Source organism: Vanellus vanellus, assembly GCF_965231255.1.
Source record: "Vanellus vanellus genome assembly, chromosome: 1".
NCBI lineage: Eukaryota > Metazoa > Chordata > Aves > Charadriiformes > Charadriidae > Vanellus > Vanellus vanellus.
Window position 1 is genome coordinate 161,228,511 of NC_138905.1, and position 24,978 is coordinate 161,253,488.

Sequence of the window (24,978 nt, forward strand, 5' to 3'; positions counted from 1 at the left end):
TACATTTCTTTGAGTTGGTCTGTCTGGCTGCTAGAAGACTTCAGCTTTCTGCAAGTTCATGCATATACCTTTGGAAACCTTTAGCAACAGTTGAGGGAATTTTTGTTTAACTGTTTGAGCTTGGTACTGTTTTTTAAAATGAAATTTTAAAGCCATAGCAATCAGCGTGTCATTTGCACTTTAGAAATGTAGACCCATAGTCTTTTTGTTTGGTGCATCTCTTTTATTTTAATCTGAAATTTGATCCATCACATTTCATTCCCATTTAAGCTACACCTCCTGGAAATGCATCTTACTCTGTTTTGACTTACTTCAGCTTCTGGATATTGCTGGTACCATGAACACTGTGTAGACCTATGTGGCATTCATCCAAACCCAGGTCTTGAGTCACGGAGGTCTTAAACCGTCACCACAGTGGATGAGTAGTATCAAGCTGTGTTGTAGGGGGTAATGGGCTGCTGGACCAAGCTCTGGAAGAGGTGGGGAATCTTGGAATTTCACAGATAAGAATGCCTTCTTAAGGCATGAGTATCTCGTGATGAGCTAGAACTGTTAATGGCTTCTGGGGATTTGGGGTTCCTCCCCACCTTGCTAGCTATTTAGGAATTCAGGCAGTTGAAAACAAGATTTTTGATATGTTTATAAGTAAAATAGGGATGTTGCATTCACAAATTATTTTTACTGTGTTACTGATAGAATACTTCCATGGTTGGAAAACGACTTGGATGTCCTGTAGATTTTGAGCATGAAATCTTTTTGGAGGTAAAGAGCAAAGTCAGCCTAATACGGGCATTATGAGTTGAATCATATTTTATTTCGCTTTCAGTCTTTTTCTGTTCTCCCTTTCTTTACCTCCATAGCCTCTTTTATTTCATATGAACTTTCCTGTATCAGTTAAGTACTGATAAATGTCTTGCTTTGGGTGATACCACTTGTAGACTATGGCTGCAAATTGCCTTGGTTCTACTAGGTAATTTCTTTTTCCTTTCTTTATTTTCTGTGATATTTTCATCTTTTATATCTCTTTTTTTTTTTTTTTTTTCTCCCACCATGAGGACAATCAAGCAGTGGAACCAGATGCTCAAAGAAATTGTGCAGTCTCCATTGTTGGAGGTTTTCAAGACCAGACTGGAGTAGCCTGAGTAAACTGCAATAGCCTGGTCTGACACCAGAGTTGACCCTGTTTAGAGTAAATTGGACTAGAGACCTCCTGAGGTCCTTCTAACCCAAGTTAGCATATGATTTTATGGCCTCAGTTTTTGATTTATTTTTTTTCCCCAAAATAAAGCCTTTGGGTTTGACCTTTTCTTCCTGGGACATTACATTCAATCATTGTTTTTATGAAGGTGGTAGTACAGTACGACAGGTTATGACTTTAACTTCTAGGACTTGCCCTGCATCAATGAGAATGCATATCACATGTTGATTTGTTTGTTTTAAAGGAAAGAGAAGAGGATAAGAAGGAAGAGTCCTAATTTTGTTTTCAGGATTTCAAGTTTAAAATATATAGTGTTAAATGTTTTGCTGGTGATTCCTTAAATGATGGAAAGGGAAGAATTTGGGAAGGGAAGATGATCTAGAACATTTAAATTTCTTAAATAATTATTTTAGCAAAAATTGTAACTATGCTAAAAGAATATAACCACTATTTATTTTAATTTTTAATGTATTTCAATTTAAATTATGAAAAGATGTGTCTACAAGGTTCTAGGCACGCTAGCATGTAATTAGTGGTTCAACAAAATCCCAGCAACATTAAAATAATCACTTAAGCAGGCATGCTGCCAGCTGTCTGCCTACAGAGAAGCTCCTTTCCACCCCTGCATCATTCTGGGAAGGATGCCCTCAACCCTTTCTTTAAAACTCTGAAAAATAGATCTGCAGTATTCATAGCAGGTTACTGGGTTATTTTAGAGAGAGGACGGATTGCTCCCTGAATCTGCGCAAAGAACGACCTGCTTCTCCTTGACCCTTGCTTTTGCAGAGGGCTACAACACAATTTTGACCTGGAGATGAGTAGGCCGCAAAAGCAAATCCCAGAATACCGACCTTGTACTTTTTCCGGCATGACTCTTACTAAGCGTGTTGCTGCATGTCTTTGTCAGCTATGGGCTCTTAAGGATTTCATATAGACTACACTGCAGTAGGAAAGTAGCTGCTTCATGCTTGGATGTGTCCCTCCTTTTGGGATACCTGGGAAGCTGGGACTGTGAAATGTGAGAGCGTACCTGCTCTTTACTAGAGAAGTAGCTTTTGAATACCTTGATCTCTACTTTGTATGTAAAAGAAGCGGTGTGGTAGAATGTTGTCTAACGGTGCCGTAGGAAAAATCATCTTCAGTTGTTTTTCTCTTTTACTCAATCCAATTTCATAATTGAAAAATGTCAAAAATCAAACCAATTTTATTTAAAATTATTAAGTTCATTATCTGGCTGCATCACGGCACCATGTATATGCGTAGGTTCTTCAAAATTGTATCTTCTGAATGTTAGAAGGCTTATAGTAAAAAGGACTCGTGATAAGACATTATGTGATAGTAGTGGTAGATTGTATATCTGTCTCACATGAGATCTGCTTTTGTATGCAATGTGATACTTGATTCTGTCTGCTGAGCAGCTCTGAATTATTTTGGCTAGGTCTGAGAGGAAGAACTTACATTTAAGAAATAAATATTGTGTGTGCATTGTCCTTAGCCCATCATAAGACAAAAGAGAGGAGACGTTGTCAGCAAAGAGCTGAAGTCTGGACACCTGTCTTGTTCTGACTAGATGTTCTTATATTGGCAGCCCTAGGCAATTGTTAAACCTTCCTCAATCCATGAACTTCAGTCTGGTATTTTTGGTCTGGGGTCCTGTTAGTAAGTACCAGGTGTTCTTTCCTGCTTGTATCCAAATGATTTGAAAATGTGAATGTAGCTGATTTTTAGGATATTTCCTCCAGTATACCTTCTTTGTGAGGAATCCTGTTTGGTTTTAATAAATAAAAAAGTTTGGTCAGCTTTTAGCAGTATACTGCGTTCAAAATAATGAAGACATCTTTCAGGACATTTTATCAGATGCAATAACAATGCCACACAGATAGAAAAAGTACTGAAATAAGTTTTTCCTTGAAACTAGTTATGAGTTAGTAACATCCTTAGTGGCACATGCCATGTGATTCTATCAATTGGAATTCTGTCTTTACCCTTCTAAAATTAAATATATCTCTACTGTCATGTATATAACTCGCTCACTTCAAATATTTTACTACATAAAAACAAATACTGAAATGCCGTTCAACTGTAATTGCGCCCAAAAGCAGGGATGGAAGAACATGGGGATGGAGGGAGCAGGCGACAATTTGCCAAGAGGGAAAGGAGAAGGCTATTGAGATAAAAGAGTGAGAACTTATATTTTTCCTACAACCATATAATGCATACTACAGTTAAGAGCAATTTCTTCTTTAAGGTAGCCTTTAGTTTTGGGTTTTTTTAAATGTATAATATGAAAATGGGATTTTGTCACCATGTTGTGTGTATGGGTGTTCATGTCCTCTTCCTGTCACACGTTTTAGCTTTCACAGGTAGTAAAAGGTTCAAAGGTAATTATTCTCTTAGGAGTGTATGTGCCACTTTGTGTGTCCCAGCTCTGGGAGGAGTTGGAAGGGGAGTTGACATTTTCAAAGAGAATTGGTGTTGAAGAGAGTGCTTGTAGGTGGCCAGCCCTGGTAGGACCTTCGGGCAGTGCTCACATGATCTCAGGTGACATTCAATAGACAGTGAGAAAGAAGAATGTTGGAAGCCAGATATTGCTGATTCCAAGGATTTGTCTGATTTTTAAACTCTCTCCATAAGTTGTAGGTAGGAATATCTGCTTTATTTTCCTATTTATTTTTCTGTGAAGTCATTTTTTGATTACTTTCTTTGTCTACCACAGCATTTATAATCATGTTTTCTTGACTTTGTGATAGAGATATCTTGAGCAGATTATGCTGTATACAGTGAGCTTGCTTCATAAATGAAACATAAATTTCTCAGCTTTTGATGTTGTGTAGGATCAGCTACGTTTTTAAATTTGTCTTGATTTTTGTAGGAAGTGCAAATGTCCATCAGCAGGAGTGTCATGTGGTTAGTGTGGATATCACAAACTGGGATTAGACCTTCTTCATATTTTTTTCCCCAAGTGCACAGTGGGTCTAACTAATGTGCTAGTGTACTTTCATTTCAGCAGAAGTTGAAAATTTGGTGGGTGGTGGTGGTTTAGACAGTGTAGTGGTTGCTGAATATACGTACAAGTTCAGGGAGAGAAAGGGAGAGAAAAGCCTGACCAAATGGATCTGAAGGGGCTCAAGAGTATGTGAGTAACTTTCTGTTTAGTTTTCTTCCTTTAATTTGTCTTTGCTTCTAAAAATAGGGGAGAGATTTAAAAGCAAAGACACTACATTCCTCCCTGAGAACGTTGACACCTGCGCTGTGGATTTTCATTTCTACTGTAAAGAAAATACTGCAAAGAAATGCGAAATGGATGTAGCCCCAACATGCCATGATATTTTCCTACCTCAAACCTGTCTTTGACGTGCACCCAATATTTCTTAAAAACTCTGGAGCTAGAAATATGTCCTAGAGAATGTATTAAGCCTTTCATGTTAATAACAGGTTGTGATCAAAGAAAGACTTAATGATGTGTGTCGGAATCAATGTGGGAACTGCAGGGGTGGTTTTGTAGTCAGGGTTAGGGAGGACTACAGCCTCCCCATTAGCACAGCTTGGTGTGGTGCTCACTGTGTGTCACATGCTGGAAGGAGTTGGTGCACATCTCCCTCCTCTTCATCTTTCAGCTGGTTCCCCCTTGTAGAAACAGGTGCAAAAGGGATTGTAATCCAAGAGTTAAAATTCTTTACACGCATGGCAGAGTCCCGGGGCTGCACTGGGCTTTGTGTTGCTCTACAGTAACAGACACATGTAAAAGCCTGTGCGCTCCCTGGAAAAATAAAAGTAGTGAGAACAATAACAAAAAATTGCATAACAGCTTGAGAGCAACCGTGCATTAGAAGGATATGGCTAATCTTCCTACACATCAGATGTATAAATAAGCAATACTGTGAAAAGCATAAAAAACCCAGAACCTCTCTAATAGCTGGTTGATAATTATCTACTTTTTTCCCCAAGTGGCCATAGCTCGTTATTTAGAGTGTCATTTATTAAAAAAAAAAAGATCAGTAATGGCTTGTCAGTGTTTCATATCCTGAGCTTTTTCTCATAATTGTTGATTGTACTTACCTTATTGATAGATAGGAGTACTAGGGGTACTGTCATAGCCTTTACCAGAAATAGTAAACATAAAATTATTATTTTGCTAATTCACTTTTGAGTAACAGTTTCCAAAGAAACACATTTGCAAGAAACTTTTAGAAAGTGTCTTTTTATTTTTCCCCTAAGTTCTTAAGATATGCAGCTCCCAAGACATTGCAGTAAATTTCTTATCACTGTGCTAAATGTAGCCATTTTAAGGCTTCATGACCTCAAAAAGTACACCAACATCTCTGAGGCTTCAAGCATTTCTAGTTGTGCTTTGGTCCAAGCAGAGAAAATAGGTCAATACATTAGGCTTAGAAATAAATAGGAGAAAGCAGGAAAAATTGCTAAGAGGAGGAAGTAGTGAATTCAGTTATAAGAAAGAAGTTGGAGTGTGAAGCTTGAGCATGAGGATTAAGAGAACATACAACTTGGATGGATATTCTTTTGGTCTTCATTTGTTAGAGAAAGACTATTAATTTATAATGTTCCTTTTACAATATTTGCATATTTTTAGTGACAGCTTAGCAGTTTCACTTGTGCTAAGCTTGTTGTGACTGACCAACATAAAGATGTCAGAAGTTGTCCCATATTTTGTGACTTTTTATAATTTCTGTTTATTTTAAAAAATCAATTATTGCATAATGTCAGGTCCTCCAGCTGTGAGCATCAGTCCAAGACCTTGACCCTGTTGCTTTATGGTCTATACAAAGATAGACCAACGATTCAGTCTTGTTTTTTAAATATTAGACAGGAGATACGAGATAGGCGGTTATAGGCAGGAAAACACAGGGTTGTACTGATGGCACAGTCATCATGATCAGGAGTGTTAGTTTGCTGAGAGATGCAAAAGAAGGTACTGGAAAAAACTTTGTAGAAGCTTGCAGGGAGATCATGTAGGGAGCTTTTCATGTGTGGAGAGACATCATGGGAGAAACCACAAGAGCACTGTTCTGAAAATGCAGCAAGGGAATTACAGAGACAGGAGCTGACCTCTTGAATCTGAAAGAGAGAAAATAGAGTAGGAGTAGACTCTGATTGAGATTGAAGATTAATTGGTTGTGTTTGACATAATAGCTGAAAGAAGAGACAGCGAAGGATGTACGGAGGCATAGTGTTTGGAAATGAAACAGCAGCCTGTGTGGTGAAAAGGCTAGCTGAGACCCAGCACGTGGGTACTTCTGCAGTCCTGAGCCCACTGGTTCCTCCAGCTAATCGAGGACAGTGTCTCTTGCATTCATGTTGCAGTCATCCCTGTGATACTTGGGCCTGTAACTGCCAGGGCTTGTAGTGACAGGAGAAGGGAGCAACAGTTTTAAACTGAAAGATTTATGTTGGGCATAAGGAAGAAATTCTCTACAATGAGAGTGGTGAGGTACTTGAACAGGCTGCCCAGAGAAGCTGAAGATGCCCCATCATTGAAAATGTTCAAGGTCAGGTTGGATGGGGCTTTGAGCGACCTGATCTAGTGAAAGATGTCCCTGCCCACGACATGGGGATTGGATTAGATAATCTTTACAGGTCCCTTCGAGTCCATTCTGTGATTCTATTTTAGACTAGTTTTGACAAACTTTTCAAAAGTTTAGTGTCACCTACAAACCACACTTCATCCAGACTAAAGGTACAGAACAAGGTCCCAAGATCTAGCTTTCTCCTTCTCGTTCACTTTCTTGAAAAAAAGTCCCCGAGGGATTGTATTTCCTGAATGACAGTCTTGTGCAAGTGCTGTGCTCCCAGCTGAGCAGACTGTTCCTCCTTGGGAGAGTGTATCTTCTTCATCTTTTTGGGATCTGTGCACTGTGTCTGCGGGAAAGGCAATAATAAGATCTAGCCCACCTTTCTGCTTTTGTGATGTGTCCACTAGTTGCGGCTCACGTCGCTGAGCATATAGAAGGCTCAATTTGTGCCACCCACACAGGAATGTCCAGGCTCAGCCTGACCTCGTGGAAACGACACGTTTTCCTCAGCGCTCCCATGTGCCAACACAAGCCCCAGAGGCAGCCAACTGTCTGGCTGTTGGATAGATAATTACTAACATAAAAAAAAAGTTAGAAAAATACATGTTAATGGTATTATATAATAAAAAGGCTTTTCTGATTTCAGTATGGAACACTAACGTCTGTTGGCTGCTTAATATTGCCTGTTTGCCTTTGGCTTCTTGGGCTTTGTCTTAGCCTAGTGTAATAAACGGAAATGTCACTATTAAATTAAATGGCTCCAGGTCAAATCCATCCAATGACTCTGGGTTTAAGTTCACAGCAATAGCATTGTTTGCATATTGGTACAATTTTACTGCCTGTGTTGCTAAGTTTCTGATAATTGTTTGCGTTGCATACCTTTATGTAAATTTTTGTAAACTAACAAGAGTCATGTCAGTGATTTATATAGGCAAAGCTTTTTAGTAAAATGAAGATCCTGTTAATCAGTAAGTACAAAAGCAGTTTGCATGAAAACAAAATGCTTTAGGTTATTTATAAAACTGTTCAAAATGCATTATAAAATGGTTTTAGTGAATTGATGTCTTGTCTTTTTTTTCTCCCCAAGGAAGTTTCATGATTATATACAGCAAAAGTTAACTTCAGGATGCTAAAAAGGAAACAAAGTTCAAGGGTGGAAGCCCAGCCAGTCACAGATTTTGGTCCTGATGAATCTTTGTCAGACAATGCAGATATTCTGTGGATTAACAAACCAGTAGGTATTTCTTTCTGTAGTTACTAATTTTAAGTTAAGTATAGCTTGTATTGTTGAAATATGAATTCCACAAAAATCATAGAATCATAGAATCATGGAATGGTTTAGATTGGAAAGGACCTTGAAGATCACTGAGTTCCACCCCCCCTGCCATAGGCAGGGACACCTCCCACTAGACCAGGTTGCCCAAGATTCTGAAATAGATATTTGTCAGAAACAAGTATTGAGCTACATTTGCTAATCGACTAGTTCATTTTTTGCAAAAAGTCCGAAACTAAACAAAAAGGTTTCTTTTGGTTGTTGCAGACTGATGGGATGATCAAGCAGCGTTTGCCAACCAGTTAATCTACTGATTGTTTTTCAAGCGCCCATCCTTTCAATGTCTCTGGTTCCTAACGTGTTTATTGAAATTAGAAGTTCACAAAATGACTTTTTGAAAAAGATGTCAAAAGGAGCATTGCTAAAGTAGTAGCCAGCAGTCAGCACTTTTGACTTTCCAATCTCTCCTTTTACATCACTTATTAATATAAAAGTGTATTTTGGCTGGTTATTTTGAAGTACAGCTCACATTTTTCTAGTATCATTTAACTACAACCTGCCCTAAGCAATAATAGACAGGTGTAAAAGTGTCTGGCAACTTGAAACTGGGGAAAACTTCTTTGGGAGTGGAGTTATTACTAGAATGTGCACTATTAAGAAAATGCCTTTACCATGTAAATATGGTTGTTATGATTAAATTGTTTTTCAGCAGTCAGTGTGCATCCGAGATTTCTATATTTTGAATGATTTGTACTTTTGCAGAGAAGGCATTTTCGCTTTTCTGTTAAAGTAGTGTATACATTTTTATCTTGTAAAAGTCAAATATTCTGAAATAATACATGTTGTTAGCATTACATTCATTTAATGGAACTGCCATCTCATTTGGGGTATGGGTGCTGGATCCCCTCATCTTTGCTGTTGAGTTTTAACACCTAAATCATTTACAAGACAACACCTGTATATTAATTGATGTTAAATAATCTTAAATAGAATTTTCAAATTGACTGCTTTTAATAAGCTCAAAATGTCATTGCAGAAATGTGTACTGGGTTATTACTGGGTTATTTATTATTTATTTATGTTTTTCAGCACACAGTACATGGCTTTGATGAAATAATTTTTTTCTTGTCACGCTGATGGACTAGTATATTGCTTAGCATGTATAATAACATTTTACTGGGGCAGACAACATTTTTTATATCAATCACACTTTAATATTTATGTTAGATTTTTCATTTGAAGCAAGGTTTAAAACAAAGTGGTTATTAAAGGTACATAAACGATTGTTCATCAGTTGCCTTCCTCTTCCAAATTATTAATTTGGGCTCAGAGTATGCAAATGATAGAGCTATTCAGTTCAGGTCAAATATCATTACACTTAGGTGAGCATACAGTGAGTATTAAATTAGGTGAGTGTTCTTAAGTCTTCTTGATATCAAAAAGTCTGAGCTGGTGTAAATGAGTGTAGAAATTTTCCTCAGATGAAAAATCACTATAAGTACACTTCAGTTCAGTGCTTTTTGTTGGAAATTTTTTTTTTCTTGCTGAAGTGTCTTATTTTCTTCTTCTTGTTTTGATAGCTACAACCTTAGCAACTCTGATTCATTGCACTTGTCTGGCTTAAAGATGTTTCAATGGTGTTTTGATTTAAAAGAAAAAAATCCAACCTTAAACCCCTGTGTTGATACATTCTACTTTTTCGATAGACCTCCTGCTGTGACTGGCACTGAATATCAGCCTTAATGATTGCAGTGAGACTGAGACCTAAATAATCAGAGAAAGGAACTGTTCTCTTACAGCAACAAAACTTGTTTGAAACAAAAGTGAATCCTGATATTAAGAAACAGCTTTCTGTGACATGGTCTCTTGTACATTTATTCTTCTCATAAATGGAAGGATGCTTTTAATCCTCATGCCTCTTATGTAATTTTTGGAATTGTAACCTGATTTAAAAATCAGTTCATCTAAATGTGGAACTAAAATTTTCCACAGATATTTTCATTTACTGTATTCACCCAATTTATAACATCAACTAATTCCACATATTGTCTGCACATAAATACAAGTTGCCATTTGAAAAGAAATGGGATTACAAAAGCTGCAAAGTAGAAATTATAGAATCCTAATTCTCAGTTTCCTGTCTCTTAATTCTTAGTTTCTGAATTATGCAATCTCCCAAATTAACTAATAAGATTATATCTGTGTATATATGCACATATATGTGTGTGTGTAAATAAAATAAAGTCAGGAGTGCTCATTTTTGCATAAAGCTAAATATTTGAGCTTTTTTTGAACATCAAAGCAATCTCCCATTGTCCTGTTTATTTGTTTTCTTTTTTTTTTTCAGTGGGTACACTCTTTACTACGAATCTGTGCCATCATCAGTGTTATTTCTGTTTGTATGAACACTCCAAAGACCTTTGAGCATTATCCTCCTCTCCAATATGTGACATTTGCTCTTGATACTCTATTGATGTTTCTTTACACTGCAGAGATGATAGCAAAAATGCATATCCGTGGGATAGTTAAGGTAAGCGTTTAAACAGTATTCTACATGTGCTTAAGAAAATGATCTGGATATATGCTGGTGACATTTGATCTTTTTTTTTTTTTTTAATTCTCAGCTCTTTTTGCTATGATTGTTTTTAACTGCAGGCAATACCATGGTATATAAACTGAAAAGGCAGATTAATACATATGCAGCTTTACTGTGCAGGTAATCCCCCCCAAGATAATACCAACACTCATAATAATGGTTTCCTGCTAAGAAATAGGTAGTTTCATTGTGTTAATATAAAGAATGAAAGGAAAAACAAGCTACATATACATTAGCAACTTTGATTTTCATTTCAGAAGGCTGGATGTGTTGTTGTGTGGTTACTTTATTTAAATAAGAACATATGTCTTGCTGTGAGCTAAATGAGAAAGTTACCTTGCTTTACTGATTTTTTTCCTTAATATAATGCATGTTGGTAAACAAATACTTCTGTTATATATTTACTGTTGTTGCTGGACTGATTTGTATAGGTAGGTAGGATATTGGAGAATGTAAACTGCAAAATTTTTCAGTAACCATTTTTTGTAGCATTATTTTACTGATCGTTTCGTCTTCTACAAAAAGATACAAATTCAGTTTACATATGCAAAAATCCATCTGCAGACCTTATTGATGATACAACTACATCACTATTGCACAGAATAGATAATCAGTGTGCTGTCCTTCCCTTTCACTCCTGAAAGATCTAGTGGCTCCCCAGCCATCTGAGGTTGTACTTAGCTCTTCACTTTGTTCTGAGTTTGCAGATAGCATGTTTTGTTTACTGCCAAACTAAGCTGTTATATTATCGTACTTAATGAATATTAATAGTAACAGTTAAAGTCTCATCAATATTAATATTAAGAAAATTACTGAACATGATTCTGAGAAAATATTCATAGGTTGCGTAAGGCCAGAGTAATCCTTTGTGAAGTGCTATTTCTGGCCACTACCTATATTTTCTTATTCTGAGACATCTGTTAAGCATGTGAAGATGAGGACACAGGGTCATGAATGGGGACCAGCACGCACATTTGAAGAGCATGGTAGTAACAAGTTACTATTACAACCAGTACAGACTTTGCAATGAAATGAACATGTAGATGCAGAGAGAGGGAGAGGTGGCCAACAGTGTGACTTTTGTACAAAGTTTGATTTCTCAGCCTTTGTGTGTGGAAATACCAACTTCACTCACAGTTGACACCTGGGGTCTATGGATAATATGTTGCTGCATATTCTAAACATCTTTCACTGTGCTGTTTAAATTTGTGGATTTGTGGATATAGAACAGCGTAGTGTAGCATAGCATAGCACAGAATTGAGTAGAATAGTTGGAAGGGACCTACATTGATCATCTAGTCCAACTGCCTGACCCCTTCAGGGCTGACCAAAAAGTTAAAGCATGTTGTTAAGGACATTGTCCAAATGCATCTTTAACACTGACAGGCTTGGGGCATTGATCACCTCTCTAGGATGCCTGTTCCAGTGTTTGACCACCCTCTCGGTAATGAAATGCTTCCTAATATCCAGTCTAAACTTCCCCTGGCGCAGCTTTGAACCATTCCATGCGTCCTAATACTGGGTACCAGGGAGAAGAGATCAGCACGTCCCTCTCCACTTCCCCTCCTCAGGAAGCTGTAGATAGTGATGAGGTTGCCCCTCAGCCTCCTCTTCTCTAAACTAGAGAAACGCAGAGTCCTTAGCCACTCTTCATATATGAACCTATCTTTGATCATCATATGATAAACCTATCTTTGAAGCGTGTCTGATGAGTCTGTCCACACAGAATGAATAGCTCTCTGGAGTTGGTTCCATTGCCTTAATTCATGTTATGTATGTATAGATGACAACACAGATTGTTTCATTTGCAGACTGACATTTTACTCTTCATTTAAATACAGTAGAATAGATTAGACATAACCACTGTTACGCGAAGATAGATTGTTTAAGTAGAAAATGGCTGTCTTTATTGTTATTTTAACAACTGAGCATTTGCTTACAACTTAATGTCTTGTAGCATTCATCAGTGAATACAGTTACACTAAAGTGCTTTCATTGGCACTCTTCATGGAGTCATAGAATAACTTAGATTGGAAGGGATCTCCCGAGGTCATCTAGTCTGACCTGCTGCCCAAAGCAGGTCCAGTTAGATGAAGTTGCCTATGGCTTGGGTTGTCAAGGTGAATCTCAGACTCATCCAAGGATGAAGATTCCACAAGCTCTCTAGACAGCCTGTTCCAGTGCTTGACCAACCTCATCCAAATTTTTTTTTTTCTTAAAGTTTAATCAGAATTTTCTGTTCTCCAACTTGTGTCCTGTCTTACCACTATGCACTTCCAAGAAGCGTTTGTCTCCTTCTTCACTGTATCCTCCAATGAGTAGTTGTAGACAGCAACAAGGTCTCGCCTTTGCCTTCTCTTTCAAAGGCTGAACAGACCCATGTCTCTCACTGTCCTCCTATGTCACGTGCTCCGCCTTCTGACCTTTTTGGTGGCCCTCTACTCGGTTCATTGTGTCTATGTATTCTTCGTACTGCTGGGGAGCCCAGAACTGCACTCAGCTCAAAATTAGGCTTTTGGATGTGGTCTCCCAGCTGCTGAATAAAGGGGAAGGATGGCTTCACTGAACCTGGTGCCTCCACATTACTCGTGAATAAGATAAAACTGTAGGAAAAGGGTGTGGGCTTGTGTCATGTATAGCCACATTCATAAAACAATGTTAGAACTGGATTAGTCTTTTTTTCAGCTGTTAAATCAGCTGTTAAATATGTTATAAAATTGTTTCTTTGAATGCTAAATAATGAATAATCCTTTTTTAGTCAACTATTTGACTTACTCTTTGCATTCTAAGGAAAATATTAGTCAAGTATTATAACTCTGCCAGGAACATAGTGATCCACAGACTTCCAAAGATAGTGGCAATCAAAGTAAAATAAGGCACTGTTTAGAAACCTATTAGCATTTATTAAAGATGTTTGTATATGAACCATCTTTATATAAAGAAATTTGTTCATGAACTGTAGTCCTAATTTAAGTTCATTCAAGACTTTTAGTGATCAGTGAATGTATTGCCATATAGTTCTGTTGAACTTTACCATAAATCAGTACTTCTGTAAAGGCCATAGAGATTAACATGCTAATAAACTTTTGAACCATGATTAATGCAAAATTTTAGTCCAGAGAGAAATCTAATTTATGGAGAAGGTGGGCACCATCCACTTAAGTCCCAATTAATACCAACGTAAGTATAGCTGAGTTAAAAAGATTTTGAAAATGTTAAGTCATGTCTAATTAACACCTTCTGAGGACAAATGAGAAATTTCCTTCCTTTGGTTCCCAGGGGTTTTTAGAAGAGGAAGGCAGTTTCTGAAAAACCTAGGCTTTTGTCTGTAAGTTTCCCTTTTCCCTGTGTAAACTCAGTGACAAAATGATGTGATACATCCATCCAAGTATTTTGTTACCCCAGAAGGAAAGTTAAACTGAAATGTTACTGTGACATTGTGCCTTTTACTACTCACGTTTCCTTCTGAAGTAATTGCTGCTATGTAGTAAAATCTGTTCAAAATTTGGTCTGCCTATGCCTTGTGAGTGTTGTTTGTTGCTTGTTCCACTTGCAAAGACAATCGATACAGGGGACTCAATTACAAGGGCACTGCTTGTATTGATACCCACCACCTACAAAGAAAAGAGATGCTGACTTGTTTTGGCAAGGAACACAAAATACAAATATTAAAGAAACCAGAAGATGACAGTATAGGACATATCTACTACAGGGTCGTAGGTCCTTTTGTTTTCAAAACAGTATATTGGTATTCCTTATTGCTATCATACGCTGTTCGCTTCTAATAGGTGTTATGATAGATTGACTCCTCTGGAAGAATTGAAATGAGTATAAATGTGCAGTCTAATGGATTGTATTCAGTATATAGGCACTACCTGGCAAAAAAGTACTGAAAGGCTTGTGATATAGTGATCGTATTACAGTTTTTGGTATTGCAGGCTATCGTTACTTGTCGTGAACAAGTGAACTAACGCTAATATGTCCGTCTTTACCTTGAAACTCATCTCTGAGAAATGAGATGCAGGCTATATTTTCTTACTGATTAAAGTCTTTTTAAATACAAAATTCTAGGACAGTCTGCGTGATGTTGGCCGGCCGCATGATATAAAATGTATGTACAGTACAGTAAGACAACTTGTAATGGTTTGTTAAGTTTTATATGAGATAGAGACAGAGAATTAAACCAAGTCAGTTTGTTTCTTAAAACATATTTTTATGCTTGTATTCTAAATTGTTTTCTAAATTGAGGAATGATGGCGTGTGCTAGAGCTCACTGTGTAATGATAGAGTAGCTCAGGAAAATACCGTGTACACAGTGTTAAATCTATTTCAAATAGGTGAAGTCAGTAGATATATAACATCACTGACTAGAGAATGACTTTCGTGAATACTGCCTGGTTGCCAACTTGATGACATTAAAAGGTAGGTGTTATGTGTTTCATCAAGCAAGTTATTCAAGTAGTTATAAGAGAAACTGTCGTGGCTTACTGTTTTGATTTACGTTTAACCTATTACGTTTTTATAAGCAAATAATTTCAAATATGGATTTCAGTCATGAAAATATGCTGAAGTAAGCACAGCAATATTTTAATGTTATTTTTAAAAAGTATTGCATTCCTAGATACACAGGTTTTCATAGTTACGTATTTTTTCTCCCACCTTTCTAAGTAGCTCACACATTTGAATTATTTCAAAGCATTGCAAATTCTGTTCTCCAGAGTAGCACATGAATTAATGGATGATGTGACTTAGCCACATCAATATTTTTGTAGGAATAGCTTATGAAGCATTTTTGCAGATGTCTACTAAATTTTGTTACAGACGCATCTTAAAAAGACCTAATGTTTTAGACATGAAAAATTCTGATCTCTTTAAATGTAATTGAAAGAAATTAAAAAGACTAATGGTAAATTTCATGGACTTTCTACACGTTAAAAAAGCTGTGGAGTGTGTAAAATAAAAAAGGCCATTTTAATAAAACGGTGAATGAGGTTCTTTTAATGTTACCACATACATATTATTTCTTTGTCTTAGACCTAGAAACATTATATGTAAAGTACAGCTCTGCTTCAGGGGTGATTGAAGGTAAGAATAAAGGCCAGGAAACCTCTTGACTTTGACTTGTTAGAACATCAAAACATGGTATGTGGGGAAAGGCTATGTGGTGACACAAATTTTCCATGAGATTTAATGACACCAGAATAGTGTGCGTTTTAGGAATGAGTGTTTTAATTGAACAAAATCAAACATCTGTTTTTAAATATTGTTGAGCACAAACAATAACCATCATTTTCATGGACTTAAAAGTCTCCCAATCCAAATGTAATGTCCAACAGTAATTCAGGGGTGTTTCAAGAGATTACTTAATTTTATTTTTGATTCTCTCATGTAAGATGGAAATGCATTAACTTATATCATCTTCATGGTGTAATGTTTTCCCCAGCTATATCTCAGTATGTCTGTTCAGCAGATAGAGGTTGAATTGTAGTATCCTGGAACACGAAGTCCCACTGGTACCAGGATGGCTGAATAATGCAATGTAGTATCAGTGACTTAGCAAAAGTCAGGGATCTCTTTTATGTTGGTACAGTGAACAGTGATGGGTTTGTTAGCAACTAACCTCTCATAGAATACATTTACTTCTTTGGCAATCACTTTTTTATGCTCTAAGTAATATTTTATTAGGCCAGAATACCTGGAGTATGAAGATTTGCACACATAGGCAAAGTCTAGGTAAGCAACTAACCCCTTATTCATTGGGTTCATTAAACTGTAACTTCCCCATTTCGCTGAAATGAACTTGATTTTACTGCCTGCTACTGGTGGTTTATATTTCTATAAAGAATCTAAAAGATTAAAATTGTGTGCAACCATAATATACTTCTTTGGTTTTGTGAATGAAATTGCAGCCTTCTAAGAAATAAAGGCAATTTTGGCCACCAGAGTACCACACCACATACCGATGTATAAAATGTAATAAATTTAGTGCAAATCACTGAATTCAATTTGACATCGGTGTTTTTATGATCTCTGCAGTTCAGAATTCCACTTTCTTCAATTGATCCTAGATTTGTTTGCATGATCTTTATTTACCAGAATGTAAATAGAGTTCAGTGACTCTTTAGTTCTGATTTCTTTCGCGTCTCAGGCTCCTTGGAGCAGAAAGAGCTCTGCTATAATCAGCTGCATCAAGGAAGTACTAACCGTTTAAATGAAAGAAGATCAATCCCCTTCACTGTATCTTGAATAAGATTTAAATTGGTCTCCCAATTACATGCAGTTTATGTCTACTGCGTAACTTACTGATTGATTGGCAGGCTCCTGAGAGCACCATGAATTAACTAATGTTTGTGTCTATCGAAATAGTTAATGAGTCAGCTTGTAACCTAACTGACAAGACTCACAGTCCCTCAGAATCAAAGCTCACATTTACGTGCCCACTTATATGACAGTTTTGAACATGACTGTATGTGCTTGACATAGGTCTGTTCATTGATTCAAAGAAAGTTTCCAAAATGATCTCCTCATTGAAAAAAGGAGGTGGGGTGGAGTTAGAGAAATGAAAGATAACTCTCAAGCCTAAAACATGTGGTATTAGATGAGCAGAAGTCTTCTGAAAGAAAGCAGGGAGCCTAACCTGTGACGGGAGAACTTTCTATTTCTTTTAATCACTGTGATGCAAAAATTATCTTCTGCTTTCTAATAAGGTGTCTTCTGAAGGTCATCTCACAGGGGTATGAGCAAGGTAAGGATACCTTACTTTAAAGGTACCTTATCTTTATTAGAAGTTTTTACTTTCAGCTTTTATTTTAGGAGATGGAATAAGGAGATAGAGGAATATTCCAGGTAAATTGCTTGCATTAGACACAGTTGCACTATTGGCATTATATAAAATAAAATAACCAAAGAGGAAAATGTGCCAAAATCTGAGAAACTTTCAGGGAACTGTGCCCGTGATACAAAGGAATTCACATCCACAACAACAAAAAGGAACCAAGTAACAGATGTCTGAGATGAAAATTCAGCCTTTAGGGGATGAGAGATGAATAGATAGTGTTTCACTCCATGGACACTGTGAGGATATGTGAAATTGTATTCGTTGTACTGCATCCTCATTGCAGCTTCTAATCACAGTCATGATGGTATTAGAAAACCTACATTGAAATCCTGTTGTGAAAACGAGGCATGGTTTATCCTGTTCCTTTGTTAAAAGAGTAACACTGTAAAATAAAAAGTGTGAGAGTTCTCTCTCCTGTCTTTTAAAAAAGCCTGGTTGACACTTATTTTAGTATCATCATGCTGAAAATTAGAATTTTTTTTATATAGCACAAGTAGTCCACTGAATTTAATAGAAATGTCTTTCTTTTCACTGTGCAGTTGTGACACGTCAGCTAACGAAGCAGATTATAGAAAGTCAGAAGTAATGGTCCTTGACATTTCCCCCATTGTTAAATCAATTACATTCACAGTAAAACTTTTTTACTAACGGAAGTAGTTGTGAGTGGATTTGTCAGGCTTATTTCAGTAGCACTGAGCGCTATTCACTGACTTCAGTACTCCTGCAAGGGGCTAAAGTGAATGGTTGCACCGTGAGCTTTCAGCACTCTCTCAGTGAGTTCGTACAGGAGCTGAAACAAAGCTTAATATTCTACCAACGCAGTCGCAGATAGATGGGAGCCATTTCCTTTGTTTCTGTCCCATACTAAAGGCCAGTTAACTGAAATCAGTGCCTTTCAGTCAGGTGTTCCCAGGCAGTATTGGCTGCGTGCAGAGAGCACATTTTCCTCTGTGTTTTTCTGATAGGTGCTTTGGTTGCTGTAGTTGCTGTCTGTCTGCTCAAGAGGAGAGAGTTGAGGATGGAGCAGGCTGGAGCCTTAACCTGAGCCATGTGGGCTTGAATCTGTACATACAGTTCTCTGTCAATATAAGGAACTTTCCACCTATAGGACAAGCAATATCAGGTGCAGACAGGCTTTTCATGCTGTAATGAAATACTCTGGTTGCTGTGATAACCTGGGGTCTGCAGCGGTTTCCAGTGGCAGCCAATGTCCTTTTGCATATTCTGACGCTTTTTTATCTTTGCTCGCACGAAATTGATTTTTGGGCTTAAAATGGAAACACTTTTAGTAGGATTCATCAGCGCTAATTTGAGGGCATGCAATTGTCTGTAATTAGTTGTTTGTGTCTAAAGTAGGCTCTTCCAAAAGGTAATTTATTTGTCCTGTTTTTCTCCATTGACTAAAACAGAAGCTTGAAGTACCTAGGCTGGATGGTAACACCTAGCCTTTAGGTATCTCACAGTGAGCAATTACTCTAACTCGTTACTTACAGATTTGTTGTCAGTGGACTGTGGGCACTACAGAAAGCATACAGACAACTGTATTCCAGCCTCTTCTTTAACACTTATGACATTAACTCATTTATGCTTAAGTTAGCTTCTTCCATAATCATCCTAATTCAGAAGTTTGTCTCAAGTTAAGGATTACAGAGCTGTTGTTTGGTGTACCTTATTACAAGTGTCTGTTTTGCCTTCTTTTCAGTACTTTTAATAGAAAACATTCCACCTTCAGCTAACAGGAACAGAGAAATTACAAAATTAGTTTAATCGTTATAAATCATGGAAACATGAATTATGGTGAAACACTGTCAGCTGGCTCACCGGCTTTTAGTAACTTTGTCAAAGGAGTTTCGGCTGTATTACAGACTGAAAACAGAAAATGGAAATTCTGAAATGATATGCTGTATAGCCCATAGCATATGAATTAAGGATCAGGAATTTGTGTTGTTTTCAAAGGTCAGGTAGTAAAACAGAATATGTGGCTCCTGTCATCCCATGTCTGCATGCTCTGATGTGCTTATGATGCCTGGTAGTGAAAGCTCAGTCTCGGGGATGTGCAAGTCACAAACAGGAGCAGGAACCTCGACCTGGAGGGCAGAGGCATAGCCAGTGGAATCAGTGGCAAAGATGAGAAAATTACGAGATGCTTTGATTAAACAGAGTGTAATTTTGTGGAGGGAAAAAATAGACAGGGAAAACTACTTACCTGTGATAGTAAAAAGCTCACAGAGCAAGATGAAAAAAGACCCAGTTGATTTAAGATTTGAGTTTCCCCTTTGACTCTACTTCTTGAGATTATAAGGTGAAAATTATTTGTCCTTATGAAAAATTATTTTACATATCTGTATTAAAAAATTAGAATTCTGTACTATGTGTAATGCTGTTGGAAACCTAGATGTGTAGCACAGATACCGTGCTATTCTGTGTTGGGAAAAAGTATATTATTTCAAATTGGCTTAAAATTTAATTTAAAAAATACCGGAGTGTTTTGGTGTTGGCAGCTGTGATTGATAGCTTTAAATATTATTTCATAGCAAACAGTATTGATACCCATTCTTTGAGTAAGACATTCAGTCTACAGAAGTTGATTCTTCTGTCTCACCATTTTCTTGCGTTTGCCTGTTGCTGTTTTGCCAAGCACGTATGTCCATCGCAAGGACATCTGTTCCCAGCCTTCTGGGATCATGTTGCCAGTGAAATGCTCCGATGCTGTTTCCAGTCACAGGAAATTAAAAAAATTACAACTGATTATCATGAGGAAAACAAATATGAAGTTGCCTGCAGCATGCTGCGAGTTGGGTGTTACTGCCTGTGGGCCAGGGAAGGTTAGAGACCATGGCATTAGAATATACGCACCTGTTTCTATGGTTACTTGTGCCTGGTTTTGTTGGAGTGTTTATTACAGGAAAGTAATGACTCATATTACACAGTGGGGCTTTTTGCACTATTTTTGCATTAGGGTATTAGAAAATCAAAGGCATTTTAAATTAGTGAACTTACATACTTCATACATTTCTAAAATAAAAATGATATTTTTTTCTAACCAGTCAATGGGTCATAGAAATTTTTGGTGAGAAAGTGTTTTGGGGCATGGATTGAAGTATTTGTCGATATAATAATTAGTGACTTACCATAGTGATCAAAATTTAACCTGAAAGTTGCATTAAAAAAATACGCAACATACTGACTTTCATAATGTATTTAGAAATTGCTCTTTCAATATACAGACCAATTAGATGATCAAAACTTTACTTTTCAATAATTTTAATTTTTTTCCCTTTCTAGTAGCACTTTCAAGGATTACTTTACTGTTTTTCTTCATGAAAGCAGCAATTATCAAGGGATATTTTTAATGTATCACCTCTTGTCAGGGTAAAATGACACATATACTGGGATAGCAGTGAAATCAACATATTGGATAACATGTTAAGTATTCAGGTAGAAAGAGAGAGAACTTCATCCCTAATGTGCGTTTCTGTGTTGAAACTTGCATTTCAGGGAGGTCTGCTGTAATTAAACAATCTCTTTTTATTTTATTCTATGCCCATGTTGTCTTCTCTCTTAATTTGAGAGAATAAAACAAGACATCAAGATGAAAAAATCTTAATGACATCCAAATCCCCATGGAAGGGAATAAGAACATTTCTGTGCAGCTGTATTTTCATGAAAATGACGAAATTTGTGTGGGATTTTTAAGGCAGTAAGCTGAATGTAAAATTTCATTTCAGAGTATTGTGTTCTCCACCACTAATATAAATATTGCTTTCTTACAGCTATACTAAGATTGTTATTTCAATAAACTTTTCCTAGTCTCTGTAGTATAAAGTGGATTCTCCAGCTTTTAATAGTGCTAATTACGAAATAACAACATCCTCTTTCTGAAAAGTGCGTCCGTCTTATCTATTCTAACTTACATCATTGTGGCTTTTTTCCTATTGAAGGAGAGCTGTGAATGATGATCATAAATGTGAGTTTTGTCATGTTAGATGAGACTGTTTGCGTAGAAAATCACCCTATTCAATCTCCAGGCAATATTTGATGCTTTGAAGTGAAAGCTTTTGCCTTGAAACATTCAGATCCAAATCCGCCCATTGCATCCGCCATGAACATTAAAGCTGGGGGAGAGCAGAATACTGCTGGATGAGGCACAGCAGCGTTTAACACGCATCACCTCAAGGCTGCAGAGTACTTCCAAGCATGTGCAGATATGCATGCACGGGGAACTAGATGTAGAACTGGAGGCTACCCCAAGGAACTGGCATCTTGAGGAGATTGTCTTAGATGCACACAACCAGAGAAAAGTCTTGGTTGGAAGGGACCTGTGGAGATGGTCTGGACCAACCTCTTACTCAAAATAGGGCCTTAATTTGGTTACCTGGGGTCCTATAAAGCTGAGTCTTGAATATTTCCAGCAAGGGAGATGCTAGCACTTCTCTGGACAATGTGTTTTAATGTTTAAGTGTTCTCACAGTGAAGATTTTTTTCCTATGCACTTCCTGGAAACAGTGAGTGCTGTTCCAGGTAGGGGGATCCTATTAAATCCTCCTCCTGATCAGCCATCTTTAGATTTGCTGAACCTTTAAGACATCCAAGGGATCCGAGTGAACGGGTAAGGCAATAGTGATGGCACTGAATACGGTTGGCTAATGAGCAGATGGAGAGGAAAATGAAATTCAGGCTTTCAGCATAGTAACCCATAAAATCTCTCTGCAGGGCACATTGGCACCCAGCTGCAGCAGTAGAGTGGTGTGTCAAGAAAGCAGCAATGTAATACACCAGCGAAGGTCCCCACATGTTCTGTAGTCATGCCTACCCTTGGGTGTTGATAAGAAGGTGTTAGTGTCTGTCCTCTATTGACTGTGTGAAGGCTGTGCCTGGCAGCTCTGAATAGTGGACGATCTCAATTACTCGTCACTCAGCTGAACTGAGATGCTCTGGAGTGGTTTTGCTGATATGGGAGGTGTTAGGGCATTCCTTTCCATGGTTTTGTGGAAATGGTTATTCCCCTTGACGCTTTTTATACTTGAGGGAGTGTTGTATAATATTTTCATGTTTGTTTCTGTTTTGTTTTGGTTTTTTTTAATTTTCTTTAACAGTTTTGGTTTAAAACACCTTTTTTTAACTCCTCCCAGGTCTCCCTTATTTTACATCAAATAGTGTTATATGATTTTTAGCAAGTAAAATAGTCCTTGTCTGTTTTGATTCTCACTTCACAGACAGGATTGTTTCCCCTAAAATGGTTACTGTTTGTTTGTGACAGAAGTCACCGAATCAAATGACATGAGGTTGCATTTTTTTATTCTTTCTCTGAACGGCCAAGTAAGAATTCTATTTTTTATTATTTACAGGCTTTTTGGTGTGGTTTCTTTTTAATTTCTGTTAGAAACAGCAAATGAGATGGTGAATACTATACTTTAAAAAACTCCCATTGCAGTGTGAAAAGCAAAGTACTGTTTGGTGAAGCCAATTACATAAATTAACAAAAACCTAGTGTGCCTTAAAAATATGTTTCAGACTGTTCTTTAACGAATGAAATAGCCTTACATCTTCATTTGTAATTCCTAAAATAATCTGAAAATCTCAACAAATTTTGTTTAAAAATCTGGGTTTTTTTAATTATTGCAAATGATGAAGTGGTGTTTCCATACTGGTTATAGCTTTTTCGTAGTGATAGATTGGAACTGTGTGTGTTGTGCATCTGTTAACATGCATGGAATCACCCTCTAATCCAAAGGACCAGCAAGAGCTGTGTTTCATTTTTTAAATTATAAATAGAGTAACTTTGTTTTGTGTGCTGTAACATGAAGTGATTTTTCCAACATTTTTCTAGCATAGACTACAAGTTTACTATAAATATTACATTACCTGTTACGGCAAAAATAAATTATGCACTATGTAATGTATTACTTGGAAGCATCTGATGATGGAGCAGTTCAGTACAATACATGAGTAGTTACAAATTGAACTTGTTTAACTCAGTGATGATAAAATGATATTACACCCCCTATAACCATTTAGAGTTAAGCTTCACACAGCAATTGTAATTCCATTGTCTGTTACAAATCAATGTCTGTTACAAATCAATTGCTGTTATGTGAATATATTTTAAATAAGTTCTTTCGCTGTGAATGAAGACACTTTGTGATAAAAAGAAGACATACAGAAATGAGAAGCCGTTGTGTCCTGTGTATGTTGTGTCATTGTCTGTCTGGTCTCCACACACACACCCCTCCCCCCTTGTTTCTTTTTTTTTTCCAAATACAGACTTTTAAAAGAAAAATATGTTGGTTCGTTTTGAAGTGATACTGTCACTTGTAGACAGCTAACTTGGAGGTGACCACCCATTTTAGAATATGCCAGTTTTTCTTTGGTTATTAACATGGTCTTAGCTAAGTAATCCACAATTTCCTTCATTTCCTGCATGGATCATCATTTTACAGTTACAGAAGTACTTTGCATTAGAAAGATGGCTTGTATGTAATTTGCTGGTTGTTGCATAAAAAATGCTTCAGGTTGATTTTTTTTGTGTCATGCAGAGTAGAAGATGGACTTTTAAGTGGGCGGTGTGGCTGAGAGTCATCTGTCTGTCTGAGGTCCCGCTTCAGTCGGTCCCCAGGACAGCTGAGGAGTTATTTGCAAAGCTCTGAAGAAGGAAGAAGGGGGCTAATGTTGGACACATGAGCACATTTGAGAACTAGTTTTATTTTGGGAGGACAGAAGAGAAGAATTGAGAACAGAAGTCAGAGGCAGCTTTTGTGGATTAGGCTTTTTTCTGTGTGAGGGGAGGAGGGAGAGGTTAGACAAGATGCTCCCTTGAGCTGTGATTTCATTTTCTGTCCCACTCCCACCTCCATGCCCTGTGGTGTTTGTGTGGAGTAGGGGAATGGGGGAGGGTGGGTGAGTCTTGTTTCCCTAATTCAGCGATGCCCTCTCTTCTAGCTTGCTTTTTTTTGCATTATAATGAGAAAAGCAAAGGGGGGGGGGGGGGGAAATTATACTCCCAAATTCTGATTCCCTCTATTCCTTCCATTTCCTCCTGTGCATTTGTGCTGCTCCTAAAATGCCAGTAAATGTCAGCCTCCATCCCTTAATGCTTATTTGTAGGGATACACAAAGTAGCCCACAGGGTGATGTGAAAAATTTGCTAGAGCTGTTGATGTGCTTTATTTACCACCACCACATGCAGGATCCAGTCACCATGACTGAATAGCGAAGTAGCTGGTTTTTACTGAGCTTGCTGGTCTCTTTGCATTTGGACTATCTTTTCAGCTATCCTATTTGTCAGAGACTGTGAGGAAAAGTGGGAGACTAAGGTTCTCCTAATGACAGACCCAAGACTACAGGACTCCTTTCCAGAACAGATGATAAATCTGATTACTCAGAGCAAATGTCATATCACTCCTTTTATTTAGCTTTCCCGCAGAGGCATCTGGAAAGAGGCAGGAGGGAAGGATTCAGAGAACATGTTGTATCAGGGTTGAGAGAGAAAAAGAAATTCCTGAAGGCAAGTAGGGAGGCAGAGGATGCTTTTCACTTGCAAGG

General features: G+C 37.4%; 1 protein-coding gene across 2 annotated transcripts in view; it reads left to right on the forward strand.

Moving 5' to 3' along the window:
- Nucleotides 1-7,855: 7,855 nt before the first annotated feature.
- NALCN (sodium leak channel, non-selective) overlaps nucleotides 7,856-24,978 on the forward strand; it is a gene marked incomplete at both ends in the record, with an annotated part of 351,928 nt that continues 334,805 nt past the window's right edge. For both annotated transcript variants that reach the window (XM_082482102.1, XM_082482103.1), the window contains 2 exons: nucleotides 7,856-7,963; nucleotides 10,350-10,532. In XM_082482102.1, coding sequence (XP_082338228.1) covers nucleotides 7,856-7,963; nucleotides 10,350-10,532 — 291 coding nt within the window. The remainder of the gene's footprint in view (nucleotides 7,964-10,349; nucleotides 10,533-24,978) is intronic.